The sequence below is a fragment of the Syzygium oleosum genome, unplaced genomic scaffold, assembly GCF_021117445.2.
Source record: "Syzygium oleosum isolate NSW1041296 unplaced genomic scaffold, Sole_v2.1 Sole_v2.06, whole genome shotgun sequence".
NCBI classification, from domain to species: Eukaryota; Viridiplantae; Streptophyta; class Magnoliopsida; order Myrtales; family Myrtaceae; genus Syzygium; species Syzygium oleosum.
Window position 1 is genome coordinate 13,058,811 of NW_026607490.1, and position 20,039 is coordinate 13,078,849.

General features: G+C 41.3%; 3 protein-coding genes across 5 annotated transcripts; 2 read left to right on the plus strand and 1 right to left on the minus strand.

Moving 5' to 3' along the window:
- The first annotated feature begins 1,222 nt into the window (after positions 1-1,222).
- LOC115682936 (mitochondrial thiamine diphosphate carrier 1-like) lies at positions 1,223-7,042 on the plus strand. 2 transcript variants are annotated; one of them, XM_056312437.1, is made up of 8 exons: positions 1,223-1,349; positions 1,464-1,611; positions 1,804-1,920; positions 4,185-4,296; positions 4,553-4,680; positions 5,264-5,416; positions 6,079-6,228; positions 6,492-7,042. In XM_056312437.1, the coding sequence occupies exons 2-8, from the start codon at positions 1,495-1,497 to the stop codon at positions 6,708-6,710; spliced, it is 996 nt and encodes a 331-aa protein (XP_056168412.1). In that variant the 5' UTR covers positions 1,223-1,349; positions 1,464-1,494; the 3' UTR covers positions 6,711-7,042. The 2 variants fall into 2 exon arrangements, with proteins under 2 accessions (XP_056168412.1, XP_056168411.1); XM_056312436.1 differs by having other exon boundaries at positions 1,302-1,611.
- Positions 7,043-7,274: 232 nt separating this feature from the next.
- On the minus strand, positions 7,275-18,723 carry LOC115682840 (uncharacterized). Of its 2 annotated transcripts, none has more exons than XM_056312439.1 (3): positions 18,367-18,723; positions 17,592-17,716; positions 7,275-7,775 (listed from the first exon to the last, which is right to left on the minus strand). In XM_056312439.1, the coding sequence occupies exons 1-3, from the start codon at positions 18,500-18,502 to the stop codon at positions 7,485-7,487; spliced, it is 552 nt and encodes a 183-aa protein (XP_056168414.1). In that variant the 5' UTR covers positions 18,503-18,723; the 3' UTR covers positions 7,275-7,484. The 2 variants fall into 2 exon arrangements, with proteins under 2 accessions (XP_056168414.1, XP_030463059.1); XM_030607199.2 differs by lacking the exon at positions 7,275-7,775 and adding an exon at positions 16,084-16,646.
- LOC115668955 (mitochondrial thiamine diphosphate carrier 1-like) lies at positions 11,990-15,786 on the plus strand. Its single transcript, XM_056312438.1, has 8 exons — positions 11,990-12,101; positions 12,216-12,363; positions 12,552-12,668; positions 13,254-13,365; positions 13,622-13,749; positions 14,291-14,443; positions 14,909-15,058; positions 15,358-15,786. The coding sequence occupies exons 2-8, from the start codon at positions 12,247-12,249 to the stop codon at positions 15,574-15,576; spliced, it is 996 nt and encodes a 331-aa protein (XP_056168413.1). The 5' UTR covers positions 11,990-12,101; positions 12,216-12,246; the 3' UTR covers positions 15,577-15,786.
- Positions 18,724-20,039: the final 1,316 nt, after the last annotated feature.

Below are 20,039 nucleotides of genomic sequence, written 5' to 3' on the forward strand. Positions count from 1 at the left end.
TATAGGGAGGCCGATTAAGTCTTAAACTTGTCAATTTTGTTAATTCGATCCTAAACTTTTCGATGATTTGCCAACATGAACGTCAGCAATTTCCAGCCAGAAAAACTATCTTGACAAATCGTCAAAAGGTTAAAAATTAAATTGGTAAAATTATAAAATTTTGGACTACACTGATCACTGTACAATAAATGTAGGTCTTTTTGGACAATTGACCCCCTCGTTGATGCCCGTGCCCCTTTCTTTTGGAGAGCCCGTCTAAAGAATTACTGTTGGTAACTATTATATAGTCTCTTCAAATCTATGGAGGCCAAACGTTTATCCTTTTGTTTATCCTTATGCATTTCTATCAACCTTCTTAAGAGATGAATCATTCCTTTAATTATACACATATAAAATTCTGACTTTCTCCTTCTTCTTCTTCTTCTTCTTCAGTTTTTTTGCACATGGGAAATTACAAAAATCGGGGTTGAAGTGCAAGGAGGAGAATATTGTAGCCAGTTAAATGAAGCGGACATCTCCTTTGTAAACAAATTGAACTATCGAAAGATATTTTCGCATCCGTTGCTTGTAAATGACGTAACCAATCAATTGCAACATCATTGGTCCCCGGACTATTACAAAATTGGAATTGAGTGCTCGGATTTGTTTTTGCACAATCGATTCAAGTTCATTAAAAAAGATTTTTATTTGTGAATTGAGTTCTTGGATGTCGACAACTTTGTCGATTTAATGATGTGCAATTAACCTTCTTCTTCTTTTTTTTAGAAAGAGAGAGACTCGATGTGCAAGAGGAGCATGCCCAAGAGGGGCACACTTGCCTTAGGTGTGCCTCATCAAGGTGAGGATCACTACAATATCGAGTGGTGCCGAGGACCTCACAAAGTGGTGGCTAGCCATCGCCGCTCAAGTTTCCGCGTCTTTCACAAATTCCGGGCGATCACCAAAACGACAAAAGCCGTCGACGACACGCGATCAGACCGTTCGATCGCACAAATTCAGCACGACGAGTTTCGCCCACACCTCTCGATCCCGCGGCGCTACAATTAGATCATTTCGTTTCCATGACGAACAAGCTAATCTATCTACACCATATTGTTTTTTATTTCTCATTTTCCTAGACACATTTTTGCATTCCTCTTGTGGTTGGTGTTCATTTACTTTTTTTCAAGAATGGCAACTGAGAGAGAAGGAGAAAAGTCCAAAAGGATCCAAGCGAAAGAGTAGTCAGCATCCTATTCTTCTTCTTCTTCTTCTTCTTCAATATGCTTGTATAAAAATAAGCCGCGCTGTCGAATAGGGTTTTGTCTCACCCCTCTCTCTCTCTCTCTCTATTTCTATCTCTCTATCTGGTAAGTCTTCCATCAATCGATGAACAACGTAATCCCGTTCTCATTTCGCTCCTCGTTCCGGGTGTTTTCCTTCTCGATTTCCGACGCTTTCCTTGATGGTTTTCTTCCGGGCAGATTGCGGCGCCGTCGGATCGGTCTCCGGCAGATGGAGGAGCCGGGGCAGGTCAAGCGCGCGCTGATGGACTACGCCGCCGGCGCAATCTCCGGGGCGGTGTCCCGGAATGTGACGTCGCCGCTGGATGTCATCAAAATCCGATTTCAGGTCGCGCTTTCAGCACACCATTTTGTTCCTTTCTTTTTGCTTTCTTGTGCGTGTTCTGTTCGTCGGATAGGGTTTTCCAGCGCAATTGATGGAACGTTTCCGTGGTGCGAGTTGTGATGAGAGCCTGCTTCTGTGTTGGAGGGATCAGCGGTTTGGGCAGTGCTGAAAGTTGACCTCTGTGCCTTGTTGCAGGTTCAGCTGGAGCCGACGTCTACGTGGGCTTTGTTGGGGAGTAATTTGCCCGCGAGGTCGAAGTACAAGGGGATTTTCCAGGCGACAAAGGATATCTATAGGGAGGAAGGTTTGCCGGTATGATGCCTTGAGCTAAGGGTGTTAATGGTCCGGTTCGGTTCTCCTAAAAAACCGAACTGAACCGAATTATTTAGACGTGTGCTTGATCCGAACAGAAACACCACACGAACCGATTTCGGTTCGGATCAATTCGGTTTGGTTTTCGGTTTTTCTTTTTTTTGCGCTTCTTTCCTTTCTCCTCCTCCTTGTCTTCTTCTTCCGCTCTCTCTTCCCTTCTCTGTGAAACTGCTTCTTCTTTCTTCTTCCCGTCATGAAGCAGCTCAATTGATGACCCACCATCGAAATCCCCCACCAGATCACCAGAGCCGGTCATGGACACTCGCCGGAGACCAAACTTCTAGTGACTGAACCCGCTCTAATGACAAAAAAGTGAGGACCGGGACTCAGACGACCTGTTTGGTTAATGGCGGCCACCACAAACACCTCGCAGCCGCCGTCGCCGGCCCAGGTGGACTCGGTATCGATGTCGACCTCGGCCGACGACAAGCTGACGACGGAGGCCATGAACAAGCACTATGAGGGGCTCATCATGCTATGGACAATGGCCGTCAAGGCAAAGGGCGCGTGGTACTGGGTGCACGTCGAGCCCATGCTCATCCACAACGCCGATACCGGCCTCGCCAAGGCCGTGAAGTTCCGGCACTCCTTCTGCAAGGCCGTCTTCTTCACCTCCAACCTGTCACAGACTGCCTCAGAGCACATCAAGCGCGGCACCTGGCCCAACTTCAAGAAGCTCGATTTTTGTGAAAAAAAAAATGTGTTTTGTTACTTTTTGGGAGATGAAAATGCTCTAAGGGAAGAGGAAGAGAGAGAATAAGGGCGCATTTGGCAACCGGCCAAGCAATAACTATTTCTACTCTTTTGTTCCCAGAATCAGTTTTGAAACAGAAATCCGTTTGGTAAAATTTTTGGTTCTCGGGCATAAATTTGCAAAAATTTGTTCTCAGAATTAGTTTTCGAACAAAATCAAGAAGCTTAGAAACAAGAATCAGAAATGGAAAAGAAATTTTTTTTTCTTCTTCCAGGCCTGCGGCCGGTCACCGGCGCTGGCAACCTGGCCTTGGCCAAGGAAGGGGAAGAAGAAAAAAAAAAGAGAAAGAAATATTAAAAAATTCAAAATATTATTAATAAAAAGAAATTTTGTGCAGTTACCAAACACATTTCTATTCTTTTTCTATTTCAAGAATAGAAATTTTGGGCAGTTACCAAACACTTTCAAATGCTTAGAAATTGTTCCCAGGCACGAAATCAAAAAGAATCATTTTTTACAGAAATTATTTTCGGAAACAAAATGATTGTTAAACGCACCCTAAAGCATAAGAGAGAGAGAGAGAGAGAGAAGAGAGAGAGAGAGAGGAGAGCAGTGAGAGTGCGAAGATAGAGGACGAGAGAGAATAAAGTAAAAAAGTGAAAGAGAGAGAGAGAAAAGTGAGCGAGAGCCTGAGAGGTGAGCAGTAGTTAACAGTGAGAGTGAGGAGAGAGAGAGAGAGTGCGAAGGGAAGAAAAAAACATTAAGAAACCGAAATCCGATCCGATTTGAATCGAGCCGAACCAAACCATTATGCTAACCAAATTCTTTTACTTATTATCCGAACCGAAATCGAACCAAACCGAAAATGCATGAATTTCGGTTCAGTTCGTTTTCGATTTATGTTTGGTTTTCAGTTCGGTTTTTGACACCCCTACCCTGAGGTGCTAAATTTTCCCTCTATCAGTGGAAAATTTGTATCTTTACTTTGTGCTTATTGAGTTATTGTCATTGAATGCTGATTCCCTCTATATTTGAATTAATTCGATACGACCAATCAGAAATTGGGTATTTGCGGGTTACCTGTGATTAAGTTTGATTTCGATGGAAGTGAAAAATAACGAGCGAGCTAATTAACGTGTTCCTTGATGTGAAGCTTGAGTAAAAGCTTGTTTAGACAGTTGGAGACTAAACTTTGAATTTGGGCTTAATGGTTAATGCTCGAGTTCTTTCATGTCCATGAGTGTCATGGGACTGTCCAGATGAACTAAATTGATCAAAGTAGTGGATTGTGATGTTGGCAGATTGCACTACGGTGGTCCCAGATACAATATACTTTCACTTTAAGAAATTGGGGAAAAATTAGATAGATTGCGAAGCCCTTATATTATCTAGTCTTCTGCCTTTATGGTGAGTTCTTGAAGAGGCTGTATGCCCTCTGAAATGTCTTACTAGAAATGACATATGAAGCATTTCTGTTTCGTTTTTCCTCTTGTAATAGCTTGTGTAACAGGGTTTCTGGCGTGGCAATGTCCCGGCTTTACTAATGGTCGTGCCATATACGGCGATACAGTTTACAGTCTTGCAAAAACTGAAAACTATTGCAGCTGGTTCTTCAAAGGCAGGTACATTGCAGTTAACTACTAACTATCGGAACATTTTGCAATTCCTGATATCGAGTCAATTCCATGATTTGAACGTAGCCAAATTGCCCCGCCTATATGGCTTAAAATTAATGATTGCTTGTATATACTTAGAACTATTAAATCCTGCATAACGATGTGCCAGTGCAATATAGGAATTTGTTTGTCCCATTGTGCGAGCTCTTACTTTTCCCATATGTCTTGTTTCCTTAAAACATAATCTGCTTTTGTGATGCAGAGGATCAAGTGCATTTGAGTCCCTATCTGTCTTATGCCAGTGGGGCATTGGCTGGTTGTGCAGCTACAATTGGTTCATATCCGTTCGATCTCCTAAGAACAATATTAGCCTCGCAGGGTGAACCTAAGGTAGGGCTTCTCTTCTAAAATAGTGCATAGAACATTCTGTGTTTGTTAGCATTTTTTAAGTCAACTAGAAATATAGTTTGCATGCATTCCTTTTTGTTTAGGTAATGGTTGAATCATTATTATTGAGAGCAGAAATCATTTCTCAATGCTGGCAGTAGTTACTTCTTCTTCACGTTCTTTATTATTTTCTTTGGAAGTATGACCTAACATAAACGATAGTAGTCATCCAGGAAAAAGATGCTGGGTACATGATTGAGAAACATCTGAAGAAGATTGCTGGTGAATTACTGCTAGGGATCATGTCAAAAGTAATGGTTTACACTGATTAATAAACAAGGACAGTGCTGCGACCTCTCTCTGTGTAGTTTGAGCTTCTACGTGCACTGTTTATTAGGAGAACTTGTTGGTGCCTCTCTTCTCTAAAGTTTGTCATGAAAATTGATCACTATTGCATAGCTACTGCCTGTATGTGGATACTCATGCGGAAGGGTTCCTGTTTTTTGTGGATTTTGGCCATATTTTACAAAGATCTGATGCTTTAGTGGGTTGTAGGTTGCTTTGACACACGGTTCCATGAATATAGGTATACCCAAACATGAGATCTGCACTTCTGGATATACTCAGAACTCGTGGGTTTCGAGGATTGTATGCTGGATTATCTCCAACGCTTATTCAGATTGTTCCAAATGCTGGCCTGCAGTTTGGCACATATGATACATTTAAGCGCTGGACAATGGTATGGACCTTGTTCTCTACTTTTCATAATCTCCTATTGTAGGAGAATATTCTGTTGAACAATTCGTAATGCTTGGAAAATAATCTACCTTAATATCAAGGCATTATACTTGCATTGTATATAATGCATTATCCATGTATTAAGAGATTCTTTTGGGGGTGGGGGGGAGTGGTTGTTTTCGTTTTTGTCTTTGAGACCAAGAGTAGTAATGGTATTTAGCCGCTATTAGTTTTCCTTTTATTCTTTATGCTGACTTTAGTTACATTAATGCTGGTTGTTGGTTGTTTAAAAGTATTTAGTGGCAGTCGCTTGGGACTTAGGACTGCCATGTTCCAAAATATTGGGGGATCTCGTAAAAAAAAAAAAAAAAAAAAAAAAAAAAAAAAAAAAAAAAAAAAAAAAAAAAAAAAAAAAAAAAAAAAAAAAAAAAAAAAAAAAAAAAAAAAAAAAAAAAAAAAAAAAAAAAAAAAAAAAAAAAAAAAAAAAAAAAAAAAAAAAAAAAAAAAAAAAAAAAAAAAAAAAAAAAAAAAAAAAAAAAAAAAAAAAAAAAAAAAAAAAAAAAAAAAAAAAAAAAAAATAGGATGTTTTTTGGGGGATCTCATAGGATGTTCTTGCTCGTGTAAGTTCAGTATGTGTATTGAGTTTTCTCCTTCCATTTGTAGGCTTGGAACCATTACAGATCCTCCAAAACAGGCTTACATAGTGAGGATGATAGCCTTTCGAGTTTTCATCTTATCTTTTGTGGGTTAGCTGCTGGGACATGTGCCAAATTTGTCTGTCATCCTATGGATGTTGTCAAGAAGAGATTCCAGGTATATATCTTCTTAATACTGCCAAAACTTTTGGATTCAGCATACTTTAGTTTCAGTTAGCGTTGAGATATACCCAATGAGCGGGCAATGACTATGTTTGGAATGTTTGACCCTGGAATCGGTTGACTGGCACCAGATTATCCAGCATGACGAGTGTTTTGGACCGAATTATTGGAATTTATGACCTTTTCGTCATTATGGCATACTTCATGCTTTCAGATATCTGTTTGTAATTTTTGGCAACCGGCTCACTGAATTTGCAGATTGAGGGACTTCAGAGGCATCCGAGATATGGAGCTCCAGTCGAGCCAAGTACTTACCGGAACATGTTTGATGCTCTATATAGAATCCCGCGGTTGGAGGGTTGGTCAGGTCTTTACAAGGGCATAGTGCCTTCCACTATCAAGGCTGCACCATCTAGCGCCGTAACATTTTTCGTTTTTGAATTAACATCGCAATGGTTTGAGTCAACTTTTGGCTGATTATCTTCTTTTACTTTTTCCCTTTTTATTCATTTTTAAGATATAGATGTCCATATTTTCCCCTTGTTCTTTTCCCGGGAAAAAGATACGTCAATGTCCCCCACTCAAGGGAAGGGGCTAAAAATTATTTCAAAATAGTCAGTAGTGTTCAATGCGGAGGTTCCAATTATGATGTAAGGTAACTATAAATATTTTTCAGAGTTGAGTAGGCAATTTTTTTTGCTTAGACACCTTAGATACTCTTTGACTTTGGAATGTTGCACATTTTTCACAGGATGTTGTAAAGTTGCTGATCGAGGTAAAGAAATGATCTGCTTATCGTCTCTAGCTTACTTGTGATTTTGTGCAATGCCTGGCTCCGTTGCCAACACTCCTGGAGTGATTGTCAAGTTCGGTCCGAAAAGCTTGGCCTTATCTAGCGATGCACAATTCACGCGCGTAAAAGTTATAGTGAATGTATTTATAACTGTTGGCCATGGAGGCTCTTGATCAGACCGAAGGTCTGGCAAAAAAAATTGCATAAACCTTAAAGTTTTGGGAGTCAGTTTTATGGCCCTGATGTGCCAAAGGAAAGATCAGTTCTATAAACATAAATCATACAAAAATTCTCTCGACATCAGCAAACATGCCGTAAATAGACGTGTACACTGATACGATGACTATGTAGACAATTCTGCCCGGTGGAAAAGGTGTTTCTGTCATATTTGATCATCTTTTATTTGACGAAAACTGCATGGTAATACACGAGCCTAGCTTCAAAGTCCATGGGGATCGTCATCTGTCCTTATTGGCACTCCCTTTGCTGCTGTCTTCTGGAGGTAGTGACACAAACCGCAGGATCTTCTGAACATGTGTGACATCCACCTGAAACTTTTCGGCAATCTGCTGGATGTCGATGGGTTCGCTATGATCATCGGCTTTCCCTTGATGCAAGAGGATGATTTGGCGTACCTGTGCTACATTGAGAGTTCCCTGAGGGACCAGCCGCTCCTCATATCTACCAGAATCTGGTTTCGTGTTTTGTAGTTTTGGCATTGGCCTATTGTACTTTTCCACCACGAGGGCCTGTACGCGTATTGGAAGGAAGATTTCGGTGAAGTTGCAAAATCAATGCAGGGGAAGAACAAACTTGAGATACGTATATTATGTGATGGTAGAATGTACAGCAAGATAAGGTAGGCTGTGTTTCAATTCAAAAGAAGAAAACTTAAGCAATTTGTATCGCCTTCAGACAAGGCAGGAATGCTGAAATGCAGGAAAATGGTCAGAGAGATTTATTTCTATATATTTTTTACTGTGCAGAAAAGTAGGGCTCCAGAGATGAATGAGACCAACGGGTAAAATATTCTATGGTCGATATCTCAACAGAAGTTGGAGCCTCGCAAGCATCATTAGTGGGATATACCTATAATCTCTGCAGATTAGTTCCAAATGACTATCAATCTTCTTATGAGATGAATCATTCCTTCAATTATACACTTATATGATTCTGACTTTCTTCTTCTTCTTTTGCACATGGGAATTTATAAAAATCATGGTTGGAGAGTACTAGGAAGAATATTGTAGCCAGTTAAATGAAGCAGACATCTCCTTTGTAAACAAATTGAACCATCGAAAGGTAATTTCGTATCCGTTTCATGTACATGACGTAACTAATCAATTACAATATCATTGGTCCACGGACTATTACAAAAATTCGAATTGAGTCCTCGGATTTGTTTTTACTCGATCAATTCAAGCTCATTAATCTTTTTTGATTTGTGCAATTGAGACCTTGGATGTCGACAACTTTGTCGATTTGGTGATGTTCAATTAACCTTCTTTTTAGAGAGAGAGTTGATGTGCAAGAGGAGCATGCCCCAGAGGGGCGCACTTGCCTTAGGTATGCCTCATCAAGGTGAGGATCACTACAATATCGAGTGGTGCCGAGGATCTCGCAAAGTGGTGGCTAGCCATCGCTGCACAAGTTTTCATGTCTTTCACAAATTTCGACGGTCACCGAAATGACAAAGCCGTCGACGACACGCAATTGCACAAATTTAGCGGAATGAGTTTCGCCGCTCACAAAATACATCCCGCGTCCATGCTAAAAACTCCCCAGGATCGCCTTCGTACTCGCGGACACCTCATCTTTTGAAGAGGTGTCATTGGTTGTGTAAGGGACCTCACTTCAGGGGTTATTGTTGCGATGTCCTAGACCCGTTGCCGTCCCGTTTATTTTATCTTGTTAACATGCACATACGGAAACATGCACAACAAACTCCCAGATAAGTAACAAACAAGCAGCCAGGAAAACACCATATGGAACACATTGCTTCCATATTGCCTCAGTACATTTACAAGCCCCTTTTTCTATGGGTACTTCTTGTTTATATTATTTTCCTATCCAAAAATGTAGGTCGGGGGATTCCTATCTCCTATAGCAAGGCTGCAACTCCAAAGTCGGTACACCATGACGAAGAGGAGGTGAGACGTCCATACTTACAAGTCTGAAAAGACAACAGAGTGAGTCGAAGACTCAGTAACTAAAATCACTAATCCTAAGTTAGGAGGACGTCTCATCATCGAACCCAGCATGCGAACATCACTTGCACCACAGCATCGATGGCAGATTAATAGCAATACTATTGTTGTATCTCGACTAAATGCATGCGATCAATTCCAGCTTACCGTTAAGGCACGAATTACCTTCGACTTATTAATAAACTTAACAACAACACACATCAACATGCATCAAAGGTTCATTAACCATCTCACACGGTTCTTCCCATACTTTTAGAGGCTTTTAGCCTCAAGATGGGCATCCGAAATCCATCGGGCATCCCATACTTTCAGGGGCTTTCAGCTTCAAACTGGGCATCCGGAATCTACCGGGCAACGTCGCCAAAATCCATTGGCGATGGCTATTTCCTTAATATGATCACACAACAAGCATTCACACAAGCTGAATTCTTATCTTTGTTTCTTAACCAATGCATACACAATGCCCGTTGGCGTGCTCAAACGAGTGTGTGTGTCATGACCCTCACTACATGGTATGCCGGGAACAATCATTGATTCGTGACTTGAACCGAACGCCTAGTGCCGATCCCGATACCGAGCAAGACTTGGAACCGGCACGCCTCAACGCCGACTAAGGTCTTGCGGCTTGGTTATCTTGCCGTAGCATTAATTCCAAGCCAAGCGAACCTCGACCTTGTTCCAGGGTGTGAACACACTCAAACATGCCACATGAACAAACCATAGAAAAGAACATCATACACACGACAAAGTACGGGTAAGCACACGTCCAAATTCAACAACGCAACATATCACTTTCGCTAAGGGTTAGTAATTTCACTTTCCTAGAGATGAACTAGAGAAGGCTTGCCAAGAAATGGCCTAAAAGGAGGAGGTAGCATGCAAGGGAGAGGAAGATGAGATAGTGAGCCCAAAGTGTGGAATTGAAAGAGAGGGTCTTTCTATTTATAGGCTCCATCCTCATCATTGCTTGTCCAAGTGATCCACTAGGTTTTCTTGAAGTGGCAAGCCTACTAGAATGAGATGGCAAGTCTATTGGATGAGTGGCAAGTCTACTAAGGAGAGGTGGCATGTCTGCAAGGAGGAGGTGGCATGCCTAAGTTTTTACGGGAATGATGAAAGGCTAATGTGTGCCATTCTAATTGGTACACTTAGGCCATGAGTCACTTACTTCTTCTCTAAGTCAAATCTTAGGCCATTATTACCAAATTTTCATAAGGCCACATAAGATGATAATTCACCCCTTACATTAATGGCCAATGTTCTAGAGCCTTCTATTATGTCTATTTTCAAGAATATGGCAAGTATGAGAATTAGGCCAATAGAAGTGCTAACTTAGTTGGGTATGAGTTTCTCATGTCCATCCACGATCGATTGTGTCAACCAAACCGAGATTCGTAGCCGAGTCACTATCGGATGTGGCGGGTCATGGCCAAACTTGTTTAGGTTGGCTAAGTCGATGGCCCATGGTGTAGGCTCCGTGGCCAACATTGGCCGGGCGTAGGGTCGAGTTGACCAGGCACATGGTCCGTGCCTGACCTGGCTCGCGGCCTCATAGCAGGGTCCATGGGTTGGCCGAGCACCTGGCCAGTACCTGTATTGGCTCATGGCCTTACGACAGGGTCCAAGTCTGGAAACATGGCCGGCTTATGACCTGGCACAAAGCCTAGCTCACGACTTGGCACATGGCCTATTCGGTAGCATCGCCAAGCCAATCCGTGACCGATTCATGACCGATCCATGACCCATCCAAGTGGCCTATGGCCAGTTCATGGCCGATTCATAGCCAAGCATACTTGATCCGTGACTGACTCTCGATTGTCATGTAATTGTGTGGGATTGATCGTTTCGTGACCGACACACGGTCGCACGGATCGATCCATGATTGTCCGCGGTCGGTAAATGACCGTGTGGAATCACCCGTGACCGGAATAGGACCGCGCGGGATCGATCCATGATCGCCCCTCGATCCGTGGTGGTACATGACCGTCCCACGACCAATCCTTATGATCGAGCAGCCAATCCATGATCGAATAGCTTGGGTCACTTGTGTGGTCATTGGATTGGTTCACTGCCAATCCCTTGATCGCTCCAAGGCCGATCCTTCGATTTGACCATGGTTAACCCCTTGGTTACCCTTCCGGTCGGATTGATTGGTTCATGACGGTTCCTTGAATTGGTCCATGGCCGATTTCCCCCACTATCGGTACACCAGTTCCATAGCCATTTCACATGGCCAAAATCATGAATGTTACAAGTTGTCTCTTGAGGGAAATTAATATAACTTCCTCACAGAGAGAGAAAATAGACAATAGACATACATACAGAAAAGAACATATATTTCCTCTCTATCAATATAACACACACAAAGGATTCTATCGTTACTTTGAGGAAACAATCGGCATTAACGCTGTGGAACAAGAATGTCTTTCTCGTGATTATATTCATTCCATTGTGAAGTTATACATTCATCCATCATTTGCTGGTAATTTAATATATATTTTTGGATGTGCATCGAGAGGCTAGTCGTACTCATCCCCACTGTTTTCCTTACACCTCCCAATACCTCGGTGCTTATAATTAGATCATTCCGTTTCCATAACGAACAAGCTAATCTATCTAAACCATATTGGTATTTTATTTTTACTTTCCCATACACATTCTAGCATTCCTATTGTGGTAGGCGTTCAATTACCTATTCAATAATGGCAACTGAGAAGAGGAAAGAAAATCCAAAAAGGATCAAAGAGCAATGAGCATCCTCTTCTTCCTCCTCTTCTTCTTCTTCTTCAATATGCTTGTATAAAAATAAACCGCGCTGTCGAATAGGGTTTCGTCCCACCCCTCTCTTTCTATCTCTATCTCTCTCTGGTAAGTCTTCCATCAATCGAGGAACAACGTAATCCGTTCGCATTTCGCTCCTCGTTCCGGATGTTTTCCTTCCCGATTTCCGACGCTTTTCTTGATGATTTTCTTCCCGGGCAGATTGCGGCGCCGTCGGATCGGTCTCCGGCGAATGGAGGAGCCGGGGCAGGTCAAGCGCGCGCTGATGGACGCCGCCGCCGGCGCAATTGCCGGGGCGGTGTCCCGGACGGTGACGTCACCGCTCGATGTCATCAAAATCCGATTTCAGGTCGCGCTTTCAGCACACCATTTTGCTCCTTTCTTTTTGCTTTCTTGTGCGTCTTCTGTTCGTCGGGTAGGGTTTTCCGGCGCAATTGATGTTCCGCGGTGCGAGTTGTGATGAGAGCCTGCTTCTGTGTTGGAGGGATCAGCGAATTGGGCAAATGCTGAAAGTTGAACTCTTTGGTCTTGTTGCAGGTTCAGCTGGAGCCGACATCTACGTGGGCTTTGTTGGGGAGTAATTTGCCCGTGAGGTCGAAGTACACGGGGATTTTCCAGGCGACGAAGGATATCTTTAGGGAGGAAGGTTTGCCGGTATGATGCCTTGAGGTGCTAAATTTTCCCTTTATCAGTGGAAAATTTGTATCTTTACTTTGTGCTTATTGAATTATTGTCATTGAATGCCGATTCCCTCGATATCTGAATTAGTGGATACAACCAAATCGGAAATTGGGTATTTGCGGGTTACCCGTGATTAAGTTTGATTTCGATGATAGGTGAAAAATAACGACCGAGCTAATTTACTTGTTCCTTGATGTGAAGCTTGAGTAAAAGCTTGTTTAGACAGTTGGAGACTAAACTTTGAATTTGGGCTTAATGGTTAATGCTCGAGTTCTTTCATGTCCATGAGTGTCATGGGACTGTCCAGATGAACTAAATTGATCAAAGTAGTGGATTGTGATGTTGGCAGATTGCACTACGGTGGTCCCAGATACAATATACTTTCACTTTAAGAAATTGGGGAAAAATTAGATAGATTGCGAAGCCCTTATATTATCTAGTCTTCTGCCTTTATGGTGAGTTCTTGAAGAGGCTGTATGCCCTCTGAAATGTCTTACTAGAAATGACATATGAAGCATTTCTGTTTCGTTTTTCCTCTTGTAATAGCTTGTGTAACAGGGTTTCTGGCGTGGCAATGTCCCGGCTTTACTAATGGTCGTGCCATATACGGCGATACAGTTTACAGTCTTGCAAAAACTGAAAACTATTGCAGCTGGTTCTTCAAAGGCAGGTACATTACAGTTAACTACTAACTATCGGAACATTTTGCAATTCCTGATATCGAGTCAATTCCATGATTTGAACGTAGCCAAATTGCCCTGCCTATATGGCTTAAAATTAATGATTACTTGTATATACTTAGAACTATTAAATCCTGCATAACGATGTGCCAGTGCAATATAGGAATTTGTTTGTCCCATTGTGCGAGCTCTTACTTTTCCCATATGTCTTGTTTCCTTAAAACATAATCTGCTTTTGTGATGCAGAGGATCAAGTGCATTTGAGTCCCTATCTGTCTTATGTCAGTGGGGCATTGGCTGGTTGTGCAGCTACAATTGGTTCATATCCATTCGATCTCCTAAGAACAATATTAGCCTCACAGGGTGAACCTAAGGTAGAGCTTCTCTTAGAGGATAGTGCATAGAACATTCTGTGTTTGTTAGCATTTTTTAAGTCAACAAGAAATATTGTTTACATGTATTCCTTTTTGTTTAGTTAATGGTCGAATTTTACTTCTTCTTCACGTTCTTTATTATTTTCTTTGGAAGTATGACCTAACATAAATGATATTAGTCATCCAGGAAAAAGATGCTGGGTACATGATTGAGAAATATCTGAAGAAGATTGCTGGTGAATTACTGCTAGGGATCATGTCAAAAGTAATGGTTTACACTGATTAATAAACAAGGACTGTGCTGCAACCTCTCTCTGTGTAGTTTGAACTTCTACGTGGACTGTTTATTAGGAGAACTTGTTGGTGCCTCTCTTCTCTAAAGTTTGTCATGAAAATTGATCACTATTGCATAGCTACTGCCTGTATGTGGATACTCATGCGGAAGGGTTCCTGTTTTTTTGTGGATTTTGGCCATATTTTACAAAGATCTGAGGCTTTAGTAGGTTATAGGTGGCTTTGACATGTGGTTCCATGAATATAGGTATACCCAAACATGAGATCTGCACTTCTGGATATAATCAGAACTCGTGGGTTTCGAGGATTGTATGCTGGATTATCTCCAACACTTATCGAGATTGTTCCTTATGCTGGCCTGCAGTTTGGCACATATGATACATTTAAGCGCTGGACAATGGTATGGACCTTGGACCTTGTTCTCTACTTTTCATAATCGTGGGAGAATATTCTGTTGAACAATTTGTAATGCTTGGAAAATAATCTACCTTAATATCAAGGCATTATACTTGCATTGTATGTAATGAACTATCCATGTATTAAGAGATTCTTTTTCTTGGCCTGGATTGGTGGGGGGGGTGGGGGGTGGGTTGTGGTGTATTTAACTTCTATTAGTTTTCACTTTTGTCTTTGAGACCAAGAGTAGTGTGGTATTTAGCTGCTATTAGTTTTCCTTTAATCTTTATGCTGATTTTAGTTGCATTAATGCTGGTTGCTGGTTGTTTATAAAAGTATTTAATGGCAGTCGCTTGGGACTTAGGAGTGCCATGTTCCAAAATATTGGGGGAGTTCATAGGATGTTCTTTCCTTTCTTTTGCTCGTGTAAGTTCAGTATGTGTATTGAGTTTTCTCCTTCCATTTGTAGACTTGGAACCATTACAGATCCTCCAAAAGAGGCTTGCATAGTGAGGATGATAGCCTTTCGAATTTTCAGCTTTTCCTTTGTGGGTTAGCTGCTGGGACATGTGCCAAACTTGTCTGTCATCCTATGGATGTTGTTAAGAAGAGATTCCAGGTATATATCTTCTCAATACTGCCAAAACTTTAGCATTCAGCATACTTAAGTTTCAGTTAGCGTTGAGATATACCCATTGAGCGGCCAATGACTATGTTTGGAATGTTTGACCCTGGAATCGGTTGACCGGCACCAGATTATCCAGCATGACGAGTGTTTTGGACCAAATTATTGGAATTTATGACCTTTTCGTTATTATGATATGATGGAAAAGTGTAACAGTGCTCGACAGTCCAGCATACTTCATGCTTTTAGATATCTGTTTGTAATTTTTGGCAACCGGCTCACTGAATTTGCAGATTGAGGGACTTCAGAGGCATCCGAGATATGGGGCTCGAGTCGAGCCAAGTACTTACCGGAACATGTTCGATGCTCTATATAGAATCCCGCAGTTGGAGGGTTGGTCAGGTCTTTATAAGGGCATAGTGCCTTCCACTATCAAGGCTGCACCAGCTGGCGCTGTGACATTTTTTGTTTTTGAATTAACATCGCATTGGTTCGAGTCAACTTTTAGCTGATTATCTTCTTTACTTTTTCCCTTTTTTATTCATTTTTAAGATATAGATGTTCATATTTTCCCCTTATTCTTTTCCCTTGAAAAAGATATGTCAATGTACCCCACTCAATGGAAGGGGCTAAAAATTATTTCGAAATAGTCAATAGTGTTCAATGCAGAGGTTCCAATTCTGATGTAAGGCAACTATAAATATATTTCAGAGTTGAGCGTAGTAGGCAAATCTTTTGCTTAGACATCTTAGATACTCTTGACTTTGGAATGTTGCACATTTTTCAGAGAATGTTGTAAAGTTGCTTAAGATTGATTGAGGTAAAGAAATGACCTGCTTATCGTTTCTTACTTAGGATTTTTTGCAATGCCTGGCTCCTTTGCCAACACTCCTGGAGTGATTGTCAAGTTCAGTCCAAAAAGCTTGGCCTTATCTAGAGATGCACAATTCATGCGCGCAAAAGTTACAGTGAATGTACTTAGAACTGTTGGCCATGGAGGCTCTTGATCAGACCGAAGGTCTGGCGAAAAAATTTGCATAAACCTTGAATTTTCAGAGTCAGTTTTACGTCCCCGATGTGTCAAAGAAAAGATCAGTTCTGTAAACGTAAACCATACAAAAATTCTCCCGGCATCAGCAAACATGCCGTAAATAGACGTGTACACTGATACGATGACTATGAAGACAATTCTACCCGGTGTAAAAGGCGTTTCTGTCATATCTGATCATCTCTTATTTGACCAAAATTGCATGGTAATACACGAGCTAAGCTTCAAAGTTCATGGGGATCGTCAACTGTCCTTATTGGCACTCCCTTTGCTGCTGTCTTCTAGAGGTAGTGACACAAACTGCAGGATCTTCTGAACATGTGTGACATCCACCCGAAACTTTTCGGCGATCTGCTGGATGCCCATGGGGCCGCTATGATCATCGGCTTTCCCTTGATGCAAGAGGATGATTTGGCGTACCTGTGCTACATTGAGAGTTCCCTGAGGGACCGGCTGCTCCTCATATCTACCAGAATCTGGTTTCGTGTTTCGTAGTTTTGGCATCGGCCTATTGTACTTTTCCACCACAAAGGCCTGTACGCGTATTGGAAGGAAGATTTCGGTGAAGTTGCAAAATCAATGCAGGGGAAGAACAAACTTGAGATTCATATATTATGTGATGGTAGAATGTACAACAAGATGAGGTAGGCTGTGTGTCAATTCAAAAGAAGAAAACTCAAGCAATTTGTATCGCCTTCAGACAAAGCAGGAATGCTGAAATGCAGAAAAAAGGTCAAAGAGATTCATTTCTATATATTTTTTACTGAGCAGAAAAGCAGGACTCCAGAGATGAATGAGACCAACGAGTAAATATTCTATGGTCAATATCTCAGCAGAAGTTGGAGCCTCGCAAGCATCATTAGCCTCATTTTTTGGCAAATTCATGAGTGGGATATACCTATAATCTCTGCAGATTAGTTCCAAATGACATTTATTATCCTAAAAGTATATGTCCATAACCAAAGTGTAGAAATGGATGGTGAACTAAGCGAGCACACGAGGAGCAATAAGAAAAAAAGTAACTCCATTAACATCCTAAAGCAATGCTGCACCACATAATTAACAACGAAGACAGAATGAGTTAATCATGCCTTCCAACACTTAAAAGAGAGCAAACAAATACCCATTTCTACTTCCATCCAGCTACCCAAAAACTCGGTAAATTTTCTCCTAAAAGACAATAGAGTCCCGTAAAGACACTTCAAGTGGCACCATAGGCTCATAGCGAGTGTCAAACCAAGGCACGGCACTCGGGGGGAAAGGTTGAAAGGTAGTTCACTTTGTCGAAAGAGTGAATTACTCGAGTACGATATCAACTTTTAGTCAAGTCAAGAATTGTATCAAAGCTGTGTTGTACCCCAATATTCCTAGTTCGCAAGAAAAGGTGTGGTGTATACCGCGTCTACAATTAGTGAGCAGAATGCAAATAACATACTTCACAATCATCAACAATTACAGAAAGAAAATCAGCTTACGAACCTCACCCATCTCAAGTTTCCCTCCAGGTTTTGATTGAATTCGACCCACCATCTGGCTAAGCATCACATCATACTGGGGATCGCGTTCTTCGAGGACGTTATCTGCATTAGCTTTAGCCGCCACATCTACAAGGTATCGATGCATTTGTACCATCAGTCTGGAGGGAAACAACCAGATAATCACAATTTTGAGCAAATGCAAATGCAAATGCAAAGAGGGGTTGTCCGTCGATTGCTTGAGACCTTCGAGACATTATCTATCCACGACAACGAAGATATGCGGAAAAATCACATCATTGTAGAGTTGGAGAATGAGAACATAATTCAGAACACCAACCGAATAGAATTAGAACATGCTACCATCATGTTAAACCTAAGATCCACACAATAAACACTAGTTAATAATTCCATCCGAAAAGAGGAAATAGAATCAATCGACTATCTCTCTCCCATAACCTTTTCTTTAAGAAACATATAGCTAAATGCCATCAAGTGCACGATATATATAAGCAATCAGTAAAGCCTGCTCTTGAGCCTCACGAAACAAACATAAAGAATAATTTCTGCTCTTCATTTTGTCAGAAAGATTGAACCAAGAACGCGCACACCCTCCATTGACATTTCCCAGGTAAATACTCTCAAGCAAACAAAGAATGCCCAGAAGCAACATTGCAAGCGGAAAGCCACCAGCTCGCAAAAAAGAGAAAGAAATCTTTCCCCAAGAAAAGCACTACAAATTTCGGAGGAACCGAGGGGGATCAGGCGCAGGACGTAACCTGAGGCGTCCGGCGAGCCGGCGGAGGCGACGGGCGGCCGCACATCCGCGACGGGCTTCGGTCTGGAAGGCTGGGCCACGCCCGAACCCGGCGCCGCCTTGATCCTACCAGCCGCTCGACGAAATGCCTGACCCATCTTTCACCCACTTGTGGTAGTGCAGTGCCACCAGGAAGACGATGGAGGCTTCCCGACGCACCAATGGAGCTTCTACTCGATCACTTTCAGCCAAAAAGATCGAAGCTTTGGCGATTCTCTGCACAGCGAGAGAGAGAGAGAGAGAGAGAGAAGGAGAGTTCTTGAACGGGAGATTCGCAAGCCACGTAGGTTCGCTGTTGGTGTGTACCGGTCCGCTCCTTTTTTGAACGACATCTTCCATATGTTTACACGTTGGGCCTTTGGTAAATTTTCACAACAAAAATTCAAGATTTAAAAAAAATATTTTCCGAAAAATGATCAGTATTGCTTACAAAAATGAACGAGTAAATAAAAAATATTTTCATCGTTCACGGAAAATAGTTAAGCATAAATTATTGTCGAAGACACTTTCGATTAACTGATTTTTCTAACCGATGTAACAAATCATTTTTTCGGAAAATATTTTTCAAATCTTAAGTTTTCCGTGAAACAAACGAGCCCTTAATGAAATTCGCAGTTAATTCGTTCAGCTTTGGCTTCGATTACTCAATCAATTGAACTTACCCTTTTTATAATCGATGAACTTTGATTGCAATATATCCAACCAAGCTTTCCACAAAATGTAGACGTTGGACACCATGTCATTAACGGGTGAGCAGGCACGTCAGCCTTTCATAAGAAAAAATTAGTTGAATTGGAACGAAGGTGTATTGATTACAAAAGATGAAAAAAAAAATAAAAAATTTAGTACATAAATTGATTGAAATCAGAGTTTTAGCAGCCCGGTAGCCATCTCTTCTAGAATTTCCTGACCATCAATGAAATTCATCTTTAGACCATCTCTTCTAGAATTCCTCGAACCAAATGGCCTCAAAAATAGTTGCCCTTTCGCATCCTGAGTTAACCTGGCATTAAATCTCAGTCTGTCTTTTCTACCTGTGATGCTGTTTCTTCTGCAAAAAGCTATTCACTCTCTTTACCTTAAATTTCAATGAATGATTGTCATATGTTTTTCTCTGAATTTGATTGGTTGGGAATAGGAAGCAACATGTACAATAAGTATCATGAAAGGTAAGCCTTTCCTTTTCTTATAAAGTTCGCTCAATGAGTATTTCTAGCACTCAATCAATAATCCCTCCCTTCGAGCGCTTATCAATTCCTAGATTAGAGAGTCAGGCATAATAGATTTACTTCATATTTTATTAGGTGATAAAAAAAGGGATAATAAATTTACGGTGTTAAATTTTTGTATTCGGCACTAACCCTTTTTCAAATAAAAAAAAGATGACCCTTTTCTCGGACATATAACTTTAACCTGCTTCTTGGGGGAGCCAAGTAGCGACAGATATGAGAGTATCCAGGGCAAACAAGGTCAGCTGAGGTATGAAAGCATATCATGTAAATATATGTGGGTCAAGTCTTCTAGTCAAAACTAATGAACTGAATCGTGGGCAAATATGTTTCTACACATGAATTAGAATCACATTCAACACCAGAAAAAAAAATTATAAACGAAAAAGAAGAACTGATGGATTGT